The sequence below is a fragment of the Castor canadensis genome, chromosome 8, assembly GCF_047511655.1.
Source record: "Castor canadensis chromosome 8, mCasCan1.hap1v2, whole genome shotgun sequence".
NCBI lineage: Eukaryota > Metazoa > Chordata > Mammalia > Rodentia > Castoridae > Castor > Castor canadensis.
The window spans coordinates 97605558-97629543 of NC_133393.1; the positions used below are offsets into that span (position 1 = coordinate 97605558).

The 23986-nt window shown below is 44.8% G+C and overlaps 2 protein-coding genes across 22 annotated transcripts; one reads left to right on the top strand and one right to left on the bottom strand.

The window, feature by feature from the left end:
* Positions 1-212: 212 nt before the first annotated feature.
* Pan2 (poly(A) specific ribonuclease subunit PAN2) lies at positions 213-17947 on the bottom strand. 15 transcript variants are annotated; one of them, XM_074083628.1, is made up of 26 exons: positions 17803-17947; positions 17196-17596; positions 12533-12702; positions 12298-12418; positions 12086-12163; positions 11248-11515; positions 10511-10853; positions 10188-10302; positions 9094-9213; positions 8763-8882; positions 8364-8492; positions 8049-8248; positions 7788-7936; positions 7556-7662; positions 7251-7349; positions 7068-7138; positions 6814-6991; positions 6368-6511; positions 6180-6239; positions 4137-4227; positions 3113-3270; positions 2870-3013; positions 2557-2736; positions 2376-2469; positions 1287-1520; positions 213-857 (listed from the first exon to the last, which is right to left on the bottom strand). In XM_074083628.1, exons 2-26 carry the CDS (start codon positions 17475-17477, stop codon positions 823-825), a joined length of 3690 nt encoding a protein of 1229 aa, XP_073939729.1. In that variant the 5' UTR covers positions 17478-17596; positions 17803-17947; the 3' UTR covers positions 213-822. The 15 variants fall into 15 exon arrangements, with proteins under 15 accessions (XP_073939729.1, XP_073939743.1, XP_073939739.1 ...); XM_074083642.1 differs by lacking the exon at positions 17803-17947 and having other exon boundaries at positions 1323-1520; positions 6814-6961; positions 7800-7933; positions 10188-10284; positions 17196-17477; XM_074083638.1 differs by lacking the exon at positions 17803-17947 and having other exon boundaries at positions 6814-6961; positions 7800-7933; positions 10188-10284; positions 17196-17477.
* Il23a (interleukin 23 subunit alpha) lies at positions 17919-23725 on the top strand. Of its 7 annotated transcripts, none has more exons than XM_074083653.1 (6): positions 17919-18048; positions 19062-19173; positions 22222-22561; positions 22759-22860; positions 23016-23162; positions 23268-23725. In XM_074083653.1, exons 3-6 carry the CDS (start codon positions 22400-22402, stop codon positions 23427-23429), a joined length of 573 nt encoding a protein of 190 aa, XP_073939754.1. In that variant the 5' UTR covers positions 17919-18048; positions 19062-19173; positions 22222-22399; the 3' UTR covers positions 23430-23725. The 7 variants fall into 7 exon arrangements, with proteins under 7 accessions (XP_073939754.1, XP_073939753.1, XP_073939750.1 ...); XM_074083652.1 differs by lacking the exon at positions 17919-18048 and adding an exon at positions 18285-18419 and having other exon boundaries at positions 19894-22561; XM_074083651.1 differs by lacking the exon at positions 17919-18048 and adding an exon at positions 18438-18520 and having other exon boundaries at positions 19894-22561.
* Positions 23726-23986: the final 261 nt, after the last annotated feature.

Consider the following 23986-nt stretch of genomic DNA (forward strand, 5'->3'; position numbering starts at 1 on the left):
TAAATCTTCACACAATCTGACCTTAGCGTACTAGGCAAGTAAGGCAAAAACCTAAGGTTGTGCACAAGAAACATAACTATACTCCTCTTAAATCTGTAATTTTGAACTCTAGCACTTTACCTTCATTTCTAGACAGGGATCTGAACACAACTTTAGTTTTAGGTGAAGCCAAAATAAAGAGGGCTGAAATCAGAGAACTCCCACAGTAGCAGTTCTCTTGAGAGACAGACAAAAATATTTTTATTTTACAAAACATGCGATTTAAAACAAAATTAAAAAAAATAAATTCAAGACAGAGTGAATGGAAGACCGATGCTTCTCTGCTGTCAGCAGGAATGATGCTAGCAGCTAAATTTCCTCCAGGACCCAAAGTCTCCTTTGGCAACGGTGTTGGCAACACTGGTTTGCTTGAGCCACTAAGATTCTTCAGGCTGGTCTCCCCAGACATTGTCCCTCAACTAGTTGCAACTTTGAGGTAAGTCTGCAGCTCCTGTTATATCCTGTCACAATCTGAGACTTTAGTCCCTAGCCAGCTAGGAAGTGAGGGTTTTGGTTCCAGGAGCTTCTTTGCCTAGATGTAAATCACCCAGGATATTTATTAATAATACCAATTACTTTCCATCTAGGTCAATTCTAGGCTGTTTCTCGCCCACTGTTTTGCAATGGATGATGAAGGACTCTGGCTCCTAGAACCTATGCAACAATTTTGTTGCATGCCAGTTCTATTTAATAGCACCATCTGTAGACCCTGAGCAGTCCAGTTCTGGAAGTGGACAGGTAAAGCCAACATGGGGCCACAAAACACAGAAGGGAGAAGGCAGGTCAGAGTGCCAGCACTGAGGAGAAAACAGCTGCATCTGTCAGAGACAAAATCAAGATCATGACTCATAAGGTGAGTGAAGAAAAAAGCACTTGGGATATCTTTGTGTGTGTGTGTGTGTGTGTGTGTGTGGTATTGGGGTTTGAAGTCAAGGCCTCATGGTTTTTAAGCAGGCACTGTATCACTTGAGCCACACCCCTAGCCCCTGGGATACCTCTTATGAAAGAAAAATGCAAGAGAAAAGAAGGCATGGTATGGACCTTCCCCAAACATTTTAGAATTAGGCAAGATGAGACTTTGGATCACTGGAGAGTTTCAATAATAAAATGTATTTCACTGAAGCACTGAAGCTTAAATGCTTTGTAAACTGTTAAATGTTTCACAAGTATAAGGCAGGGGTAGTAGAGTTATCATCATAATTACTATTGTGGTGCATACAATGTCTATACATGCAATCAAAACCTACCCAGCTCAGTTTCCCTTGTCCCATCCCAGGCCTTACTCTTGGGACTTGTCTGGCTTTCAGGCTCTGGCACCTTCCAGTCCATCTTTCGTCCCTTCTCATAAAGACCCTTGAGCACCTTGTGGAAGGACTCAGGCTCAGTGCCATTCTTGCTTAGCTCCAGATACTTTCGGTAGAGTTGAAGAGCTGTGCGGGCATCCTCAATACTATCATGGGTCTCCCCTTGAATCTTCAAGTCTGGGATAAGCAGAAGTCCAATAGTTTGGAAACTAGCAAAAGGAGGTAGGAACATGTCGCTACTCCTATTCTGATTCACAGAAAAAAAAAAAATGCCTTCCCTTAAGAAAAAGAGTCAAACACCTTCTCTAGTGCACAGAAGGGATATCAAAGCTAATTAAAACCATTAGTAACTTTTTTTTTTTCCAGTACTGGGGCTTGAACTCAGGGCCTGGCACTTGCTAGGCAGGTGTTCTACCACTTGAGCCATTCCACCTCCCCTTTTTTATTTTCAAGATAGGGTCTCGCGAACAACTTCCCTAGGCTGGCTTCAAACTACAATCCTCCTGACCTCTGCATCCTGAGTAGCTAGGATTACAGGCATGAACCATTACAGGCTAAAACCATTAGTAACTCTTACCATTAACTAAAGGCCTTCCCCAACGCCCCCTTTGTCCTTCAACACATTTTCTACTTTTTTTGGGGGGGAAGGGGCAGTACTGGGGTTTGAATTCAGGGCTTCCTGTTTGCTAGGCAGGTGCTCCACTGCTTAAGCCACATCTCCAGAGCCCCTTTTTTTTTTCCCTCTGGTTATTTCTGAGATAGGGTCTCCCTTTTTCCCAGGGCTGGCCTGGACCACAACCCTCCTATTTATACTTCCCACATAGCTGGGATGACAGGCACATGCCACCATGCCCAGATTTTTATTGACTGAGATGGAGGTCTTAGAAACTTTTTTGCCCAGGGATATGGAATCACAATAGTCCAGATCTCTGCCTCCTGAGTAGCCAGAATTATCAGGATGAGCCAACAGCACCTGGACTTTTTCCTACTCTTAATCAGCACCTCAGGGGCCTGCAAGGCAGAGCAACTTACCCAGAAAGTACCAAGCAAGAAATCGCAGGGAAATCATTCGTTTGCGGGGCATGTGAAACAGATAGACAGTGTCAAGGACTTGGTCCTTGGGCACCTGGCAGGAATAAAAGAGTGAGAGTCATAAGGTAGGGGATTCGTAATTTCCCATTCTCTAAAACCACAATATATACCCTGCCCGAACCATGAGGTTGATGACCCGGAAGTCCTTCTGCAGGCCATGACCCACGAACTTGACTCCAATGTCAATGAGAAAACGAAGCTTTAAGTAGGTAGACTTGAGAGTTGTGAGATGCTTGGAGGAAATTTTAGCATCAAGGTCTCCTGGCTTTATACCCGAATACTGAGTCAAATAATCCACTACCTAGGAATAAAGAAAAGGAAAATTCACTCAGGATGTGAGGTGTAGAGTCTCCTCTTAACCACTCTTCCCTGGGTTCTCAAGCACACTATATAAGCACAGGGTCTGCCTCACTAACACCTGCATATCTTAATACCTGCTCCTGGGTAGAGATGTAGTCATCAATGAAGGGGATACCTTCATTGGGCCCCTGACCCCGAACACAGGTGATCCGTGCTACTGACATCTGGCTTGGTTTAATGGTAGACTTGGTACCATCACTGCGTAACTCTGCTTCCTCCTATGTGTCAAAAGTTAATGAAGACATCAGAGAAATGTTTACAATCCCTAATGGACTCAGAGTTCTGTTTCACTGTCCCATCCTTCTGGTCTTGGTTACCTCATTAAGGGTGACAAATTCAGCATCAAGGCCCACCAGGTCCCCAACCTGTGGCATCTCATTCAGCATCAATGGAATAAAGGTAGTATGTGTTTTCCGCTGCTTCCGTGCTAGTGAGGCTTCAGCCAGCAGCACACTAGCCTCAATAGGGTTCTTGACTGAAAGGGAAAATGGACAGGACAAAGGGCTAGGGAGAGGGAATTGACTAGGGAAAAGAAGCCCAAAATGGATCATCAGAGACTCTGAGTCTACAATGTGATTTCTCAATAATCAAAGCATTAAGTAGAAAGATCATATCTGATAAACTACCTATCCAGGTAAACAGAGTAGATCAAATAAAAAAATATTCAAGAGCCGGACACCGGTGGCTCACACTATAAGTACTACTCAGGAGGCAGAGAACAGAAGGATTGAGGTTCAAAGCCAGCCTGGGGAAAATAATTCTGAGACCCTATCTTGAAAAAACCCTTCACAAGCTGGTGGAGTGGCTCAAGGTGTAGGCCCTGAGTTCAAGCCCCAGTATACACACACAAAAAAAATTCAAGAAATATGTCAAGGGGCTGGTGGAGTCACTCAAGCAGTAGAGCGCCTGCTAGCAAGCTCAAGGCTCTGAGTTCAAATCCAAATATTCCAAGAAAAAAAATCTAGAGATGACAGAAAAAAAAGATCTTTACTTTGGATCTTAGCTTAGAAAATCCAGAAAAATAAGAGAGACTATAGTTTAAAAATACCAAATAGAGACTTAATAAGGAGCTCATCTGCAAAAGAAAAGAGACTGTCACTTGGGGATAAGAATATTTAGACTCAAAATCATAATCTAAACCATTATGACCAGACTTTCACCTTCACCTGCTTCCCCATTCCACTCTCAAGCTTTCCAGCTTCTAAATTTAAGGTCTGATAAGCAGGTCTGTCTTTAGCATCCTGGAAATATGAGCAGTAGTTACCAATATTGAACACTAAAACTATTCTCAGATTTCTTCTGGAAGTCCAATTTAAACTGCCCATACCCTGCAACACTTACTGTTCAGGTTGTATCTGGAATTGAGATTCCTTTTGACATAATAAAGGATAGCAGGTACTTTCCAATTCATGTCAAACTGCACAGCTTCATGCTAGAGAAGAAAAAAAGCAAAGAGTTGGAAGTAGTTCAATGGTAGAGTGTTTGCCTCACATGCATAAAGACCTGGGTTCAATCCCCAGCACTGGGGGAAAAATAGCCATGTTGATTGTTTTTTATTTCACCTCTATCTTTTTTTTGGTGGGACTGGGGTTTGAACTCAGGGCTTCACTCTTGCAAAGCAGGTGCTCTACCACTGGAATCACACCTCTAATCCATTTTGCTCTGATTTTAGAGATGGGAGTCTTGAGAACTATTTGTCCAGGCTGGCCTCGAACCTTGATCCTCTTGATCTCAGCCTCCCAAGTAACTAGGATTATAGACGTGAGCCACTGGCACCCAGCTTCACTTTTATCTTTATGAAGATAAAATCATGACAGCTTGACAGGGACAGTTCAGAGATTGCTTTAGCTCTGTAAATTGCTATTGTTCTAAGGTAGACACAAGTAGAGTATTGATCAATTGTTAAGATTATGCAGGAGCTTTTATGTGTGTGTGATCCATTAGGAAGGTTTTGAAAAGTGTCTGCATCTACCCCAGGTCTGTTGAATCAAAAGTAAGTGGGGATACAGAGGGAAAAAAAGGGAGAGAGCTTTTCTTACTACTCTAATCCCAGTTAAGAACCTGGCAATGAATGATCTTGAAATGTTGTCATCTTTTTTTAAATTAGCATATAATATTTATGTGGGGGGGCAAGGGATACATTGTGACATTAACATTATGTGTTTCTATATATCTTAGATTCACCCCCTCCATCATTCTCCCTCATCCCCCCATTCCACCATCTTAGAACAATTTCAACAAGTTTCATTGTTCTATTTTCATACATGAATACAAAACACATTTACCATATTTGCCTTCCTTCACCTTCTCTGTTTACATTCCCCAGTCCCATTGGTACCCACCTCTGGACAGGACCTGTTTTACCTTCCTGCCCCTCATTTTTTTAAGGGTATATTGATTGTTCAAGGGGGTTTCGATTCAGTATTTCAGATGTGTATATCGTGCTTTAACCAGATTAACCTACTCTATTACTTCTTACTCTTTCTCTATTCCCCTGCTCCCCTAATATTCAACAGCTTACAGCATAAATCATATTGACTACTTTTTTTTTGAGACAAGGTCTTGCTACATAGCCCAGGCCGGCCTTAAACTCTCGATCTTCCTGTCTCAGCCTCCCTAGTACTGGGATTGCAGGCGTAAGCCACTTGCCTGACTTGATACTTCTTAAACACATGTTGCAAATCCTTTCTTTATTCTCCAGAAAGCCCCTAACATTGTAAGAAGGTAAAATGAGACCCTTTGAATTTTGTTGTACCTAAAGTTTGTGGTAAATCGGAAACAGAAACAGAAAAACTGTAGTCAAACTGCCTTTGTAACTTGTGGCTTAAAAATGTGTCTGTGTGTTATGAAAAAGCACTATAGCCTATGCACGTGTCCTTTTTTCCTTTTCCCCAAGTCAGACAGAGGCCAGGACTCAAGTGCTATTTTTAATTCTGCTAATATCTTTATTCCCAAGGATCTTTCCCTCACTTCCTTCCCTCTTGAATATGCCTGGCATTCTACAAGTATGCCAGACATCCTCCCTAAGGATGAGGGTGCTAGCAAAAGGGGAGATGAAGGCAGGGCGCTGGGGGCTCACACCTGTAATCCTACCTACTCAGGAGGAAGAGATCAGGAGGATCAAGGTTCAAGGCCAGCCCAGGCAAAAAGCAAGACCCTATCTCAAAAATACGCCACACACACACACACACACACACACACACACACTCTCACACAAAAAAGGGCTGGTGGTGCGGAGTGGCTCAAATGGTAGAGTGCCTGCCTAGCAGGTGTGAGGCTCTGAGTTCAAACTCCAGTACCACAAAAAAAAAAACAAAAAAAAACAAAAACAAACCCACAGGAGATGAAAGGGGGAATGGAACATGTTGCAACTCAGCAACTCACCTTATCAATAGGTTCAATAAGAAAGTCATTGAAGAGGTACCACTGCTGGTGAGTAACACCCTATGCAGATACAGAGAAAGGCTGATGACAAAATGATACTGGATCACTCTGCCAAGTCTCCAGGACAAACCCAGGACTCCACTATGGCCAACCCCAGGAATTTCCTTGCCCTGTATCACCTCACTCACCTCCTTGCGCTGGTGGTAAGTCTCTCCGACTTTGATGTGAGCCACCAGGCTACCCCCTGTGCGCGAGTCCAGGATGTGTACCACAGTAGCCATCAGGTCATACACATAGACACCATGCTCCTCCTCTGCCCTGGCTGGGCCCCACTGTGAGGGGGGTACCCAGGCTGCTAAGCTAAGTTTAAGGATGAGGGAGGAAGGGGGATGGGGATAGAGGACAGGAAGGAGGGGGTACAGGCGATGGGGAACCAGGGTGGGTTATCTCCATCCTAGCCCATCTATGACTCCCAACACTAAACTGAGTTATTCTGTAATCCCACAACTGGTAAATACTAGGCCTTATTCCTTCCTTTTTCCTCTACTAAGTTCCACCTTCCCCCTGCCCTGCTTCACCTTCTACCCTGACTTCTCTCTCTTATTCCCTTTCTTCTTCCCAGTTTTTCAACAACCTGCATCTCATCCCCATCAGTCCAATTGCAAACATCCAGTCCTTTGTTCTTGGTCATCTTCATACGAATGGAAAAAGGAAGCCAGACATTCTTCAGTTCCTCAATGGAGGGACACAACAGCAAACCCTCTGGATTCCCTAGGTCCTTCCTATCAGTACAGAAGAATTGGAAAGATGCTCTGAAGAGATCTAGCCAATGAACTGAGGAGCCACTGAGTAGTTCAATCCTTTGACAGCTCCCAAGACAGTACCTACCGATCAGCCAAAGCAAATTCCTTGTTTTTGATTTCCCCACCATGCTTCTTGACTGACATCTTGAAGGCAACCTGAATACAAAGGGAAAGATACCTGATTCCTTAAGAACATGATATATGGAAGTAAGAAGAATAAAAATAAGAAGTACTTCTTGAAAGCCCCGTTACCAGCCCTGGTCCTTACCTCAGCCTGTATCCTCCAGAAATCAGCCTCTTTTGAGCTGTTCACCTCACAGTTAATCACAAGAATATCTGGCAGGTGGCGGATATTGCGGGTCTGAATCTAAGAGGATGAAATAAACAAGAGGGGAGTCTATAGAGAAAGAATCCTGGACAGGATCAGTAAAACCTGGATCTGAAGCCTCAAAATGGGGTTGGTTCGCCCTTTCTATTGATCCCTGGATGGCAGCACTGACACAGCCAGCCCCAGATGAGAACATGTTTGTCCCCAACATGACAGGACTTTAGTCCTGTCCAATACCCACTCACCGTAGGCTGGTATTTCTCACAGTTGTCACACCAGGCCTGTGTATTCTGTTCCAGGCAGATGCTTCGCTTCAGCACCTGAGCAAAGTCATAGTTCTTCCCAGTTTTATCTGAGGGGAAACTGGATACTTCACTCCAGGTTCTCCTCTCTACCCACAATGAGCCTCCCAACACCCCTCCACGATGTTACAAGACATCTCTAGGGGAGCCTTCCCAACCCAGCCTCAGGGTATACCACAGTTGCTACCCTCAGGGTAGGAGAGTGTGAAGAGCAGGGTAGATGAGGCTCGCACGGTTTCACTGCCACAGCGGCAGAGACTGCAGTTTTCCACCTCACAGTTGAATAGCTGCCCAATGACAGAGTCCCCCGATGAACAAAAGCTGCTAAGAGTGGGAGGGCAATATATGCACACTAAGGGAGTTAGAAGATGCTTCAAGTCCCACAGGGGCCTGTCCTGTCATGCTGGCTTTTAACTGTGCCTGTTCAATTCCATACCTGCCTCCAGCAACTCGATAAGCCTGGGGTACTTCTAGCTCCTGCATATCCTGGTGCAACTGAGTGAGAATGAAACGATTCCACCTCTGAATGAGCCTTGCCAGATTGCCCTTGCCTGATGCCTCATCTGAATCAGCCAGGATCAGACCAAGGGCTGAGGCCTCTGGAATAGTACGGAATGCTCGAAGAAAATTACTGCCCTGGAAAAGGTATGTTGATAGAAAGGGGTTATTTTCTCTTTTTGTGGCCATTTGCACAGCATTTGCACTTCTCTTCCCCTTCCATTTTAAATGTCCCCGATCTCCAAGCACTGACCTGGCAAGGGTCACCGCGAGAAAGGTCCAACATATGAAAGAGGAAGCCCAGCTCACATGCCAGACAGAACTCCTTCTGGCAAAGGTGATTCTGGATTAGACAGCGAACAGGCTCCAGGAAATAGAGCACCTGAAGGAAAAAGCAGAAGTGGTACAATAAACTGGGAGAGGAAGAAAAGATGGGGAATTAAGCTGTTGGAAAATACAAAGCAGCACCCCACTGAAGCACTGGAGCTCACAGAGGAGACTTAAAGGTATGGAGGCAAGAAAGAATGATAGATGAGGCCAAGGTACAATGGGTTTGGTTGAGGAGTACTAGAAATAGCAGAGTAGGGGTTAAGCGGCAACAGGGAAGAAAGGCAGTAGGCATGTTCAAGTCCTAGGAATACGCAGCCTTTACCTGGATCATGCAGTTACAGTAGGCATTAGGAATGTGGGGCTCTAATCCAGCAAACAGGGTCTTATTGTAGTGTTTGAAGTCAAAGTCCTCCAGCCCTAGCTTGGAATATTTGATGGTTACCTGGGGTAGAAACAGTCTGAGCAGGACAAAGACATCTTAAGAGTCCCCTAAATCTTCCCAGTAGCCATAACTACTCCTCCCTCCCTCCTGGGTCCTGAGTGGTAGGTGAAGACTTCTTGACTGAGTACTTCAATCCCTTCTCATATGACCCCCTTCCCAGGGCATGCTTCCCCACATCCCATAGGGTTCCTGCCTTGGAGTGCCCCAGCACCTTGCGGTATTTCTTAGAAACCATGTGGAGATGTGGCTCCTCTTCACGCCCTATTGGTGACTCAGTAACCTGGCTGAAGCTGTCAAATTCACTGTCTGACTCCTTTAGTCGGTAAGGAATCTAGAGTTTTAAAAAAGAGGTACCTCTGTTAGATATCTTAATTATCTTTGGCTTCCCCCCTCACTTTTATCCCAACATCAAAACAGCAACCAAGTCCTAGGCATTCTATTTCTACAGTGTTCCAGCATACCTCCCTGCTTTCCTTTCTTCTTTGTTTTGAATTTGTGATCTTTCTGTCTCAGTCTCTAGAGTGCTGGGATTACAAATGTGCACCACCACATCCAGCTTTTTTTTTTATGCTACTGAAGTTTGAACTCGGGGCCTCATGTTTGCTAAGCAGGCGATCTACGACCTAAGCCACATCCCCAGTCCTTTTCCTACTGCTACCTCGATATTACATCATAGCAGAGCAAGTGTGATGGTTTCCACATTGAGCTCCCTATATTCACTCTGTCCAGCTACCAAACTAACATCCCAGAATGCTGCTTTCAGTGTACTACTTCTTCCAGTACACACTGGTATTCAAGGCTTCACAACATGGCCCCTCTAACCTTAACCTCTCACTGTTTCTCAATATAACTGCTGCTCCAGTCAGACAGCTGTACTCTCAGTTCCCCCAACATGCTTTTCCATTGACTCCTCAAGACCGTCAATAACACTATTTTCTCATCTTAAATATTCTCTTCCATGACCATCTTTTTACCCAAATCCTGCCTTTCTAGCTCAACGTCCACTTATTATGCCATCCCTGACCACTCCAGCCTAGAGAAACATTTCCCCTGAACAGCTCTAGCACACTGATTGCTTATAACGTTTCTTTGGTATTTAACAACAGTATGTAAATAATTTCTGATGTGGCTATTCATCTTATCTTCAACAAAATACTAAACCCCTAAGGGCAAAGACCCTATCTTCTATGTCTCTGAATCCTTCCTAACAAAAACCATAGCTCCTTTAATTCAGTAGGCCCCCCCAAAGGGGAATGAAACACCAGTGAGCTAGGGTGGGGCTAACCCTCTCCCCTCTGAACACACCTGATTGCGCAGCCTGGTGCGGGGGTTGGGTGCATAGCCAATGAAGCCCACTTTCTTCATGGTGCGCAGAATCTCTGCATCCACAGGTGGTGCTCGCCTACAATCCAGTATAGTTCTAGGGCTCAAAGGTACTGTTATCTACCCATGCTCTCCACAACCCCCAAAAGTCCAGGGGGGGAAGAAAAAAAAAAGGAAATACTGGAAGTAGACAAAAATCAGGGAAGTAGTAGAATAATAACAGGACTAGCTGTTACTAGATGCCAAGATTCTGGCATCTTGGCCCTTTCCCCCTCCCTCCTTTTGGCCCAGAGGTGAGGTACAACCTGGGTGCTGGAGCGGAGTTGGCAGCAGGCCAATCAGAGAGAAGTGTGTCAGTGGTGAGTGGAACCGGGATGAGAGAAAGAGGCAGCAGGTCCTGGCTCCAGTCCAGAGGAGGCAGTGAGTCCACAAGACAGGGCAAAGCAAACTCAGTCTCACGGGAGTAGGGGTTAAAGGAAGGCTCAGGGGAATCAGTCCATAGGTGCACACAGCCCTCAGAATCTCCAAATGCCAGGGCCTGCTTGCTGGCTGACACATCAAATGTCATTAGCAGAGGTCCCACAGGATTCACATGAAAAATGTCTGCTGGGTTGGCCAGGCCTGTAGGCTCACAAAACTGGCACTGCCCTAGGACAGAGGAAGAAACAAACCCACTGAGCCCTAGAAAATGAAAAGGAGACATTGTTTTATTCCTTTTCTACCCTATTCTAACATCAAGGTTAGGAGGACCCCAAGTTCATGCCTATACACAGACAGAATGCCATCTGATGCCCTCCCATAAACCACAGGATGCTACCAGAAGAGAGCAACTCTCAAGTTATTCTGCTTATTCTATTTTTGTTTTTTATGTTCCTCACATCCAAAGAAAAAAAATAAAAGCTCTCATCTCTTACCAAGCTAAGTCAAACCCTAGGACCCTAATGAAAGGTTACTTCTTTCCCCAACAAGAGAATATTCCTTCTGTGTCTAGTTCACCTCTGCTCACTGACCTCTCCTACCCAATTCTACATCCCCTTCATACCTGACTGGGAGATGATAGCAAGACGAGAAGTGTATGTAGGGATGAAGCGCAAGAAGGCAGGATCCACATGTACTTGAAGTGGTGTGATGGCACGCATCATGCGCAAATCATACACCTTGAGGAAACGGTCACAGGCCAGGCCAGTGAGGCGGCTGGAGAATCCACAGGCAGCTAATAGGTTGCCATGTACATCAAAATCTGACAGACTCCCTGAGAAGGCATCAAATTCATGCTCCACCTTAAAACTACGGAGGTCTCTTAGGGAAACCTAAAGAAGAGATAACTCTGTTATCAGAAAGAATCCCTGCCACCTGCCTAACCCTCTGAGGTCCCTACCAAAGGATATAAGGTGCTAGGATATGGACAGCTGGAGCAAAGAAAATGCAAAAAGAGCTGGGATCTGATGACTCACGCCTGTAATCCTAGTTACTCAGGAGGCAGAGATCAGGAGGACTGTGGTTCAAAGCCAGCCCGGCAAACAGTTCATGAGACCCTATCTCAAAAAACCACTAAAAAAAAAGAAATGGGCTGGTGGAGTGACTCAAAGTATAGGCTCTGAGTTCAAACTTCAATACCACAAAAAAAAAAAAAAAAAAAAAAAAAGAGAGGCCAATAGCTAGAAGGAACCCCCAAAAGAACTGTGGTTTACCCTTTTGCCTTCAAGGCACCTAGCTGCAGAAAACATTAGGATGTAAGAAAATCTCATAGAATAACTATCTGAGCAAGAAGTTAATTCATTCCTCTCATCCATCTCCAATACAACTAAGGAAAGCAGACACTGAACAGGTATCTAGTGAAACAGGGCCCTGTGGTAGGAGAAGAAATGGAACTTCACCACCTTGCCAGATGTGTGGCCACAGAAGAAGAAGCGATTTGTCTGTCTCATAATGGTGACTCCAGGTATCTCAACAGCATACTGGAGAAGGAAGCAGTAAAAACCCATGATAAGAATGACTTTTCTCACAATGCAAAGGAACAGAGAGGTCACATCTCAAGAACATGACTTCACACCCTGCATGGGTCTTTCTTGTGTCCAAGTCAGGCTTGTACCTTTTGAGTCTCCTGGACAGTGTTCAGATCAATTTCCAATACATGGTTCTGCAGCCCACCAACAAGTAGAGTGCTGCTATCAGTCAGCAGGAGACTATGCATATCCTCACTCTCATCCAGCCTGTGTGAGACAGGAAAGGCCCTCAAGCCAAGATCTCATCAAGCTGCCAATCCTTTAGCCTTCCTACACTATGAGTTTCCCTCTTTCCCCGTCCAGAGCTGAAAAGCCACTTACAAGTAATCAAATATAATGAGGCCCCCACGGGCCATATACTTGAGGTTGTTCTTGGTGAGAAAAAGGATACCATTCTCGAGGCTCTGGATCTGCCGAATGTCATCACTGCCATTGACCTGAAAGGATGAGTAGCGCTCCAAGGCTGGTCCAAAAAATGAAGTGGCATGGCCCTGTAGGTGACAAAGACAACAGAGACATCCTGAGTAGAAGGACAGAGCCATCTCAGATACTGTTTAGGAACTGGGCACTACTCAGCTTTCCTTCTTTCTTGCCTGTCCTTTCTGGCTAGGAGCAACTAAGGCATACAGCTAGGGACCAATCAACTATAGTGATAAAGACAAAAAAGATCATTATTATATTGCCATACATTAATGCACTACAAAGTACTTTTGTTTAATGTATTACCAAGTTTTGTTTTTTGTTTTTTTGGTGAGTTTGGGGTTTGAACTAAGGGATTCACGCTTGCTAAGCAGGTGCTGTGCCAGTTGAGCCACACCTCTAGTCCATTTTGCTCTGGTTATTTTGGAGATTGGGGGTGGGGGGGCATCTCACAAACTATTTTCCTGGACTGGCCTCAAACCTTAATCCTCCCAATCTCAGCCTCCCCAGTATACCTGGCCCAAGTACTTTTATTTAATACATTACAAAATACTTTTGTAAACTTTATTTTATCCTTACAATGACCTTGCTGAATAGAAATGCTTCATTTGATTAAGAGATGTGTTTGTTCAGAAAGCCAGAGACATGGCCTGATCCTCCCCTGGTCATCTGGCTTTTTTATGTTCCATATTCAAGTCTGTTTTTTTTTTTTTTTTTTTTGCAGTACTGGGGTTTGAACTCAGGGCCTACACCTTGAGCCCCTCAACCAGCCCTTTTATTTATTTATTTATTTATTTATTTATTTATTTATTATTCATATTTGCACACAATGTTTGGGTCATTTCTCCCCCATTCCCCCACCTCCTCCCTTAGCCCCCCCCGCCCCCATCCCCTCCCTCTCCCTCCCACCCCTTCACTACCCAGCAGAAACTATTTTGCCCTTATCTCTAATTTTTCAACCAGCCCTTTTTTGTGATAAGTTTTTTCAAAATAGGGTCAACCAACTATTTGCCCAGTCTGGCTTCAAACCACAATCCTACTGATCTCTGCCTCCTGCGTAGCTAGGATTACAGGCATGAGCCACTGCACCTGGCTTTTTAAATTTTTTTTTAAAGACAGAATTTCACTTTGTAGCCAGACTGGCCTCAAACTCAGATCATCCTGCCTCAACCTCTCAAGTGCAGGAATTACAGGAACACACCACCATGCCTGGGTTCAGAGTTATTTTAATCTCTACCAGTCAACTGGAAAATGGATGCTGTGGGTCACAAGTTAGAATAGAAAGAGAATGTGAAACATCCCTCCCTTACCTTCTGTGTTATCATTCACTCCTTTTTTCAGTTCATACCTGCTTTGTTTTTTTCGGGGGGCGGTGGGGTGGGACTTGGGATTAAACTCAGGGCTTCACACTTGCTAGGCAGGTGCTCTACCACTTGAACCACACCTCCAGTCCATTTCACTCTGGTTATTTTGGAGATGGAGTCTCAACTATTTGCCTGGACTGACCTCCCAACCTTCCCAAACTCAGCCTCCCAAGTAGCTAAGATTACAGGGGTGAGCCACCGGCACCCAGCTGTGCTGTGGGTGGCTTCCAGCTGTGCTGTACTTCTGATCATTCTTGAAATATGGCTGTTCCCAACCTAGTATTTTCTCACTCTACTTATTTTCAGAGGTAATCTTATACACTTTCGAGTTTTCTTTGTTGGTGGTGGTGGTGAAGGTGGTAATGGAGGTTGAACTCAGGGCCTTAAGCTTGTGCTCTACCACTTGAGCCACATCCCCAGTGCTTTTACTTTTAGTTATTTTTCAGATAGGGTCTCACATTTTTGCCCAGACTGCCCTTAGACCAAGATTCTTCTACATCCACCTCCCAAGTAGCTGGGATTATAAGCATGAGTCACCACGCCCAGCCATACTCAAAGTTTTAACCATCCATCCTAAAGCTGATGAACCCTTATTTCTTTCCCTAGCCCAGACCACTCCTCAAGCTTCAGACTAATGCATCCAAATACTTTTCCCCCTCCCCCACTCCCCATCCAAATACTTTTTAAGCATCTCTCCTTAGACATCCCATGAAAGCCTCGTACTCATTACGTTGTAAATTAAAATCACCATTTGTACCCCATTTCAATTTTTACTATATTCTCTGTAGTACCATGATCTACCTACTGACCAAATAAATTTGATAATCAAGTCCTATTTATTTTACTTCCTAAATCTTTCTTACATGCCCATCTCTATAGTGCTTTCTTCAGACCTTTATCATATTTTGTGTGAACCAGTACATTAGCCTGCAAACTGATCTCATTGAGTCCTGTCTCATCCTCCTTAAATCAAACTCTATACTGCTACCTCAACAGTCCACCTAGAAAGCAAACCAGACCTTGTCATTCCAAATAAAAACCCTTCAGTGGCCTAAAGGAACAAGTCTTAGGTTAACAAAGCATATAAAGTTCTCTAGAGCTTAACATAATGTATGAAATTCTCTAGAGCTATCTACATAGCTCCTTCCCTCCCATCAGCAGGATCTGGCCTCCATCCAGGTCTCTATACTCATGTGCCTTTAGGGATGTAGCTCACTGGTAGAATGCAGGCCCTGGGTTCAATCCCCAGCAACCAAAAAGAGACACTTTATCAGAGAGAATTCTTGTGATGAACTGTCTAAGACAATAACATCTCCATTCTTCATTACCTCAACACCCTTATTCCAGTTTTTTTCTTAAGAGTACTAATCAGCACCTCATGTATTATTTACAGATTTTGTTTTTATTACTTATTTCAAATCTAAACCCTAAATCAGGCTCTGGCACCTAGTAGGTGCTTACTGGTTGAGAAGGCTGGGGATATATAGCTCAGTGTAGAGCACTTACCTAGTATGTGTGAGGTCCTAGGTTTGATCCCAACACTTAGGAAACAAAAACGAAAAACTTTATTGACAGCCCAAAATTCCTATGACTTAGGCATGTAATAATTGTGTGCATGTGTGTGTGTGTGTGTGTGTGTGTGTGTGTGTGTGTTTATCCTATGCTAATACAGCATTTTCCCCTCTCCTTTACCTGATTCCTATTCATTTTTCAATTCTGGCTGGTGGAATGGCTCAAGTGGTAAAATGCCTGCCTGGCAAGCATGAGGCCTTGAGTTCAAACCCCAGTACCACCAAAAAAAAAAAAAGAAAAAGAAAAAATAGTAGTCAAGAAGCCAGGTGCTGGTGGCTCATGCCTATAATCTTAGCTACTCAGGAGGCAGAAATTAGGAGGATCTCTGAAGTCAGCCCAGGCAAATCATTCTCGAGACCTTATCTCAAAAAAACCCATTAAAAAAAGGGCTGGTGGAGTGGCTCAAGATGTAGCCCCGAATTCAAACCCCAGTACCATAACATACATACATACATACATACATACATACATACATACATAAATAAACAAACAAAGAGTCAGTTCAGGCTGGGTGCTGGTGGCTGCAATCCTAGCTGCTCAGGAGGCAGAGATCAGGAGGATCTTGGTTTGAAGCCAGCCGGGGAAAATAGTTCTAGAGACCCTATCAAGAAAATACCCAACATGAAAAAATGGACTAGTGGAGTGGCTCAAGTGGTAGAGCACTGCCTAGCAAGTGTGAGGCCCCAAATTCAAATCCCAGTACCACCAAAAATATAAAAAAAGTCAGTTCAGGTGTCTTTAATCCCTGGAGACCCTCTCTGACACTCTCCATGCACTCTATAGCACACCCAGTAGATATTTTTACATCTGCACTTAGTACCATAAATTCATTTATTTGTATGCTTCCCCTAACTGTCCTGGGAACTACTTGAAGATAAGGACTATGTTTTACTCAATTTTATTCCCTGTGCCTAGCACAGCAGTAGACACTGCCTACTGAACTGAATGAATCTGACAAATTTTATTCCTTCTAATGGAAAAATACCCGGTGAAAGGTAAATAAGTAAATCAAAGTTAGCATATTATTCCTTTAAAAAAAAAAAAAAAACCTTTTGGTTTCATATCCTATGGATACAGATTTAAAAAAAATTATAACTCCTCTGATAGACTAAAACTAGCTAGAGAAGACAAAATGATTCCATGTAAGTATGCATAAACATTCATTAAATATTCTATAATTATAGAAATGGAAAACACTGGAGGGTCATTAGAGATTAGATTTGGATAACTACAGACTAAGTGATGAGTATAGGTAACCAAAACATGGGATGGAGCCATGTGTAGTCATGCTCACCTATAATCCCAGCACTCAGAAGGCTGAGGCAGGAGAATCACAAGTTTGAGGCCAGCCTGGTCTATATAGTAAAACTGTCTCAAAAACAAACAAAACAAAACATGGAATGTGCAAATCATAGCCTTATGAAAGTAAATACCTATGTAACTCCTGCCTGGACCCTGGACTTCCCTGTTCTTCCTCCACCCCTCTCCTCTTGGTTTGACTTAAGAGATTCAGTTAACTCTCAACACTTCAACTCAGCTGACTAACTGAAAAGCAGCCATTCTTAGGCAAAGACCAGATAAAGACCTCCAAAATGTCCTTTCACCTCTCAAAGAGATATGGTTCTTACCCCGTGGCTCCCCACCCACAGCATCTCCTCGTGCAAATCAAAGTGGGAGACGGACACAGGTACACCCACTTCAGCCACCACGCTGTGCAACTCAGAGTAGACACCTTCCATTATGTGCACTGACTCCTGCACAGGAAGAGCCTCCAAGGCCACTCCCTCTGGGTCCAGCTCCACGTTCTGTAGCAGACTTGGGTTCAAGTGGGCATCCAGGACAGGGTCCAGGGTTGAATGCATGGCTGAGGCAAATTCTGCCAGTCCAGGGTCCAGACCCTCAAAGTTCATGATGATGATGGCAGCTGATTAGACCTGTGTCACACCCTCCCTTGCCACAGTTCCTGTAGAGATGCTTGACCCAGCCTTCAGCAGGACAGCACCAGTGAGCCTAGAATGGACATCCTGGCCTGCAAGGGGAAAGAGGTAACTCAGTCAGGGGTAGGCCCAGGTACTTGTAGACTGCGTGGGTAGGAGGGCAATGAGGCAGGCAGAAGGGATGCGGAGACTGAAACAGGCAGAAGGGAGATAGGCAGTAGGATGGAGGTGAAAGAACTGTAGCCCCTTACTCTCCTCTTCTAGACCCTCTGTATTCCCTACCACCCCACCAACTAACCTAATCCTTGGCTTCCCTTTCTCCTGCTCATTTGCCTGGTTCAACCATGAACCACCAGGTAAAGGAAGGAGGTATTAGGGCGGGTTGAGGAGGTTGGAGAGAGTTGAGGTAATTGTTTCCTAGAACTGGGGGTGGAAGGGATTGGGCAGTGAGAAGAAGGGAAGTCAGTTTCCCAGAATTCTCTACAAGAATTACCCAGGATTCTGGTGGGGGAGAGTAACACAAGGGCCAGTCACCATTCAAGAGGTAAGGGAAAGGTGATGAAAACAGAGTTACCCAGAATTCTCTGGTGTAACCAGAGAAATTGGTTACCCAGAATTCTCCCCCAGTGGCGGGGAAGGGAGGGATTCGGGCAAGGGTCAGATGTGTTCCTGGGATGCTTACGGGGGATGGGTCATTACCAAGATTTCTCCATGGCGGATATTTTGGAGCGCGTGGAGTTAAAACAAGTAGGGGGAAAGCAAGCGCCGTCAGCTCCGCGGGAATTCCAGTTTCCCCAGTTCTCCCCCGCGCCTGTAGCTCAACCTAACCTATGGTGAGGGGGACTTCGAATTGCCAGGCGCCGCATCCAATCAGCAAGAGTTTGGGGAGCGTCTAAACCAATCAGAAGGAGCCAGGTACAGGCACTGGGAAAAGGCGTGTGACGCAAGAGCTAGGCAAAAACAAGGTTACGGGGCGCCGACAGGGACAAACGCGGATTTAGTTGGTGTTGTAAAAAGTAACCCCCTTTTTTTTTTTCTTAAACAAAATTAGTCCTAAATCTTGGAAACCTAACTTTCAGGCTCTCTGTAACTTCCCAGTGTGGCCTAGTCACCCCCTTTCCCGGCCGGCGGTGCTCCTGTGAGCCACCCCGCCACCTCTGACCCTGTGTCCCCGAAACTCGCTGACATTTCCTATGATTTCTAGATATGGGAGAGAAAAAGGAAGCGGGAGTCTTGACTACTGACTCGGCTCAAGTGGCCACATTTTCTACGATTCTAAAGGCATCCATCTGAAATTCCCATCTGTGGGGTCCCCTCCGAGAGGCCTCTTGTAATATTCCCAGGGAACACGACCCCCTGGCTATCAAATTCCCCTCGCTGGTGGAACTGGCCGTTATTCCTCAGAAGAGATGAGTACAGTAAATAGAGACATTTAAGAAGAACAGTCATTCTGGAGGTTTCTTGGGGCCCAACTGTGAGCTTAGATTGCTTTGGGATGGATCTAGATTGCGAGGTGTATGGGGCACTTAAATTCAGCTGTCATTACTGTTTCTAAAGGACATATAAAAGAACTCCTGTGGAAGAAATTCCTCACCGGCTACAGCCCAGTGGTAGAGTGTTCATCTAGCATACGTAAGACGTTGGGTTCGATTCCCCAGCACCAACAAAGGTAAGAAGGGAAAGGACAGGATTTCAGATTTCCCAGACTCAGAGGTCCTAGACTAAGAGAAAAAGACCTTAACCCAGAGGGTCTCTCAAACTGATGTGATTTTTCCTAGGTCCTTAGACTTAAAAATCTCTGAAAAAGGTAGGTGCTAAGAGACCTAAACTTAGAAATTTCCATATTGAAGACTTATAATTGAGAAAGACTTCACAGACCCATGAGAGTTACAGAGTCTGACATACTGGCCTAAATAGGCTACTTTATAAATTAAGGCACACTTGAGTCTCCTCATTATCTCCACTATAATCCAGTGATTAAAAATATAAAATCTGAGGAAGGTGTGGTACATGCTGGTAATCCAAGCATGAATTACTGCTTGAATCGGAAGGATAGAAAGGTCAAGGCCAACCTGGGCTACAACAGTGAGACTTTGTCTCAATGCTGCCCCCCTCCAACCCCCTAAAAAAAGTCCAGAATCTGAAGCCAGATTGTCTGCAGTGCATTTCCAGGCACTTTGTAACTCTGTGGTCTCTGGCAAATTACTTAACCTCTTTACCTCCATCTCTTGTAATATGGGGATAGTAATTAGTGTAAAAGGCACTCAAATTGTTTTTGCTGAAGAGCACTGACTTCTTACTTGGGCTTACAAATGAACTAAAAACAGGAGAAGCTTGGCATCCCTGCCTCCATTTTGTATGTCTTTGCTCTAAGCCATTCTCTTTACAGTCACTTTGCAATCACCTTGGATTCCAGAAAAGACAGAACTGATAATATCTTTATGACAAGGAACCAGAGCCACCTGGAACTCACCCTCCCAGTGAGAACAATTCACATCCCAAACCAGAGTAATCCTCTCAAACAGGAATCAGCTTACTCCCTCCAGGTGATAACTTCCCAAAACTGGACCAGACCACCTGCCTTACCAAGATTGTGGGCTCCGCAAGTCTTAACTATGCATATCTTTGGCCCCTGCCCTCAGTTCTTTTGTCTATTTTAAACCTATAGCCCATGTCTGTACCCTGGAAAATGGCTGAGGTTGAGCTGAGTGCTTCCTCTGTCTCTTCCCAAGGCATGTCCCAAGCCACATAATAAACTTCCTTTCTCTCCCTTTTCATCATGCCTTTTTATTTGTCATTTAGGAGAGGATGGCTGGACCTGACAAATGGAATCTCAGGAGTTTAGGCCTTGGGTCCAAAACTCTGGTTTCATTAGTACCTACCTCATTGTGAGAATTAAATGGGTTAAAAATGTGTAAAGTGCTTAGACTTGGCGGAAAGTGAGAGTTGGATATATGTTAGCCATCATTATTAGCAATTGTTATTAACCACCTGGGAGAACTTTTAACTGGATTTGGAATCTGAGCACTCAACTGGAAAGGCCTGCCCAGGAGTGTCTTGTGAATTTGCATAACGGTGAGGTCCAGCTGACGTCAGTCAAGGACTTCTTAGCGCTCCAGGTCAGACGTGGAAGTAGTTCCTGCTACACAACAGTCCCACAACTGTCCCACCAACCTTGCTTCCTACCCAACTGCTACAGCATCAGGAAGTGAAAGAGAGGCAGAGGCCTGTGCTTCCACCTCACCCTTAATCCTGTCATCCCATTCCCCACGGCTCTACTTCCTTTCCTCTTCACCTTTCATCTCCTTTTGTTTGTTTGGCTGTGCTGAAGTTTGAACTCAGGGCTTTGAGTTTGCTAGGCAGGTGCTCTACTACTTGAGCCACACCACCAGCTCATTTCCTATCTTTTAGGACTCCAGGTATGGGGACAAAAAGTGAGAAGAGTATAGGAGGCACTGTACAAAGTAAGATAAACTCTCCTGTCCTCCTCCTTCCAATTTCTTTATTCCATTTATGTCCACTGTATATATAGAAGGGCAAACCATTTCTCCCCCAAACTGAGCTAATTCTTAGATGCCAGAATGCTTCATCCAAAGGGTGGACTTCCCACAGAATTATAATATTTGAACCAGAAGTTACATAATTCTATTGAGGGCAAGTTTCTCAGAGAAAAAGAGTCAACTTAGGGAGGCTTTGAGAGCCAGCTGTGTGATCACCTATGGCCTCATTCTGACGTCCAGATTGTTCTGGGACCCTCCACTGGGGCTGGGGCTGTCCCAGCTTCAGACCACCCTCCACTCCCACACCCAAGCTCACACTCAGCTGTTTCCCTGGGTGTTGCATCAGGGAGGGTGATGAAATCAGCAAATCAGCGTCAGTGGATTTTACCCGTGTATGCAACAAACTGAAGGACCAGCCAGGGTCATTGTCACTGTGTACCTTCAACCACACAGAACTGGACTTTTCTAACCATGGGGTAGGGGCTGAAGGCTGGAGTGTCTGAGGTAGAATTCCAGTCCATGCTTACAGTATGCTGGAAAAAAATCATCATCTCAATCCCACAAAACCCATGTATCGTGAGCCACTAAGTGGGTTGAAAAATCAGGTGGCTTTTCCCAAAGTGCTGTCCATAGTGAGACCTGAAGTGGAGCAATAATACCTTACACTGTCCTTATATGGCTTCCCAGGTCACAAATTACCTTTGTGTGTCCGTTCTCTCCTATGAAACCAGGGCCACCCAGTGAAAATAACACTGTTTCCAATGGAGAAAAAGAAACCCCTTATTCTTAGATAGCAAACATCAAGTAGGAACCAAACTTCATTTCAAACGGAGCTCACCATCCTATTGGAAGATGAATGACTATTTCTGTTTTGGTTTTTCCTCAGGCAAGAGGAAGTGAGGAAATTAGATTAGGGTGGAGTAAGGATAAAGCTTTGAGAGGCAAAAAGATCTGAAACAGATTAAACAGGAAGGAATTTGAGACCAGACTAATTTAAATATTCGTTAACTTCCCTGCCTTCTACAGCCATTTCAATTCCTGGAGAGCATTACACACATGTGTCCCATCCTAGGCCTCTAGCCACAGCAACCTCACTACTCATTTCCCCTGGAACTGAGGCCATATACCTGGGCTCTCCACAGAGGGAGATGATGCAGGGAGGGGAATCCCACCTGGTATGAGTCACCTGCTAATGTAGGGCGGGCCTTAAAATGCAGGGACCTTAAAAAGAGACTCAGAGACAAAGAGAAAAACAAGAAGCAGCACAGAACAGAGAGAACAACAGAGAGAACGAGAACCAGAGAATCAGGCTCAGAGCAAAGGGAAGTAGGCAGAGATTCCACAAGAACTGGTGCAGGTCGCAGAAGCAGCCAGATTTAAGAAACAGGCAACAAGATGCTAGGGAGCAGAGCTGTGGTGCTGCTATTGCTGCTTCCCTGGACTGCTCAGGGCCGGGCTGTGCCTGGGAGCAGCAACCCTGCCTGGGATCAGTGTCAGCAGCTTTCACAGAAGCTCTGCTTGCTGGTCTGGAATGCACATCCGTCAGTGGGACATATGGTGAGTTCAACCCCTGGGACCAAACAGGAATCTCTCCAAGCCCTCTAAGGCTTCAGGCTCTGGTGAAAGCTACTGTTGAATGCCATCAGGGAATGAGAGGACAGAGACTGAGATTGCTGGGAGAGTCATGGGCCTCAGAGTCCAGTGGGATTCAAAAGTACTTACTTCATTTTCTCCATCCCCCTGCTCCATTCCAGGATCTACTAAGAGAAGAGGGAGATGAGGAAACTACAAATGATGTTCCCCATATCCAGTGTGAGGATGGCTGTGATCCCCAAGGACTCAGGGACAACAGTCAGGTACTACTAAGGATGACGCTGGGCCATAAGGGAGAGAGGACTGGGTCTTATGGTGAACTAGAAGTTGTGTCTGAGAATGATAAAGACCTGAGAGGATCATAAGTGAACTGAGTAAGAAGTGTCCATATTTTTAAATTGTTTTCTTCTCTCCCTAGTTCTGCTTGCAAAGGATCCACCAGGGTCTGATTTTTTATGAGAAGCTGCTGGGCTCAGACATTTTCACAGGGGAACCTTCTCTACTCCCTGATGGCCCCGTGGGCCAGCTTCATGCCTCCCTAGTGGGCCTCAGCCAACTCCTGCAGGTATGAACCTGGGGCCTGGAGGATGGGGAGTTAGGCAGTGTCAGAGACAGAGGTTGGGAACTAAGAATCTAGCATCCTTTCTAACTATGCCTTGTGTCCTTTTAGCCTGAGGGTCAGTCCTGGGAGATTCAAGAGACTCCCAGCCCTACTCCAAGCCAGCCATGGCAGCGCCTCCTTCTCCGCTTCAAGATCCTTCGCAGCCTCCAGTCCTTTGTAGCTGTAGCTGCCCGGGTCTTTGCCCATGGAGCAGCAACCCTGAGCCCCTAAAGCCAACAGCTTAAAGATGACACCCACATCTCCAAGGTTCAGCAATGACAAGATGCATCTATCAGCCCAGACAGCTAAGAGCCACGTTAATTAGTCCATTAATTCTAAAAGATTTGCATGTTGAAAAATTACCAGTACTGACTGACTTATGATGTTGATCTGTGACAAAGTTGCTTATTTATTAGGTGGGTAGAGAAATTTTGGTATTATTTATCCTCATGACAGAAGTCTAGAGAGGATTATTTATTATATTTATAAGGAATTATATATTTTTTCAATAAAGACTTATTTATGTGGCTCTCTTAGTTTAATTTCTAGGCTCAGGTGGGAAAAACAGGTAGTAAAGCAGGACTCAGGGATTAGAACATATACCCCTTTCTTATACTCTGAATAGCTATGGTGAAGAGTGGTATTTTCTATGACTCCTTGGCACAACAGGTTTTTGTGATATCAATCCTTAGATGGTTGAGCAAGCAGAATGGGATTACAACGAGTTGAGATTAGGAAGTGGGGGGCATACTTTAGGGTCACTTGCTCCCTGATCCATTGCCTCCTTC

Coding starts and splice junctions, on each gene's coding strand:
- Pan2 (XM_074083628.1), bottom strand. CDS start 17,477: ATGAACTTTGAGGGTCTGGACCCTGGACTGGCAGAATTTGCCTCAGCC. Junction 9,214..10,187: donor GCACCAGGCTGCGCAATCAG/GTGTGTTCAGAG, acceptor TTAAAACTCTAG/ATTCCTTACCGACTAAAGGA. Junction 858..1,286: donor GACAAGGGAAACTGAGCTGG/GTAGGTTTTGAT, acceptor TGTCTCTGACAG/ATGCAGCTGTTTTCTCCTCA.
- Il23a (XM_074083653.1), top strand. CDS start 22,400: ATGCTAGGGAGCAGAGCTGTGGTGCTGCTATTGCTGCTTCCCTGGACT. Junction 22,861..23,015: donor GACTCAGGGACAACAGTCAG/GTACTACTAAGG, acceptor TTCTCTCCCTAG/TTCTGCTTGCAAAGGATCCA. Junction 23,163..23,267: donor GCCTCAGCCAACTCCTGCAG/GTATGAACCTGG, acceptor GTGTCCTTTTAG/CCTGAGGGTCAGTCCTGGGA.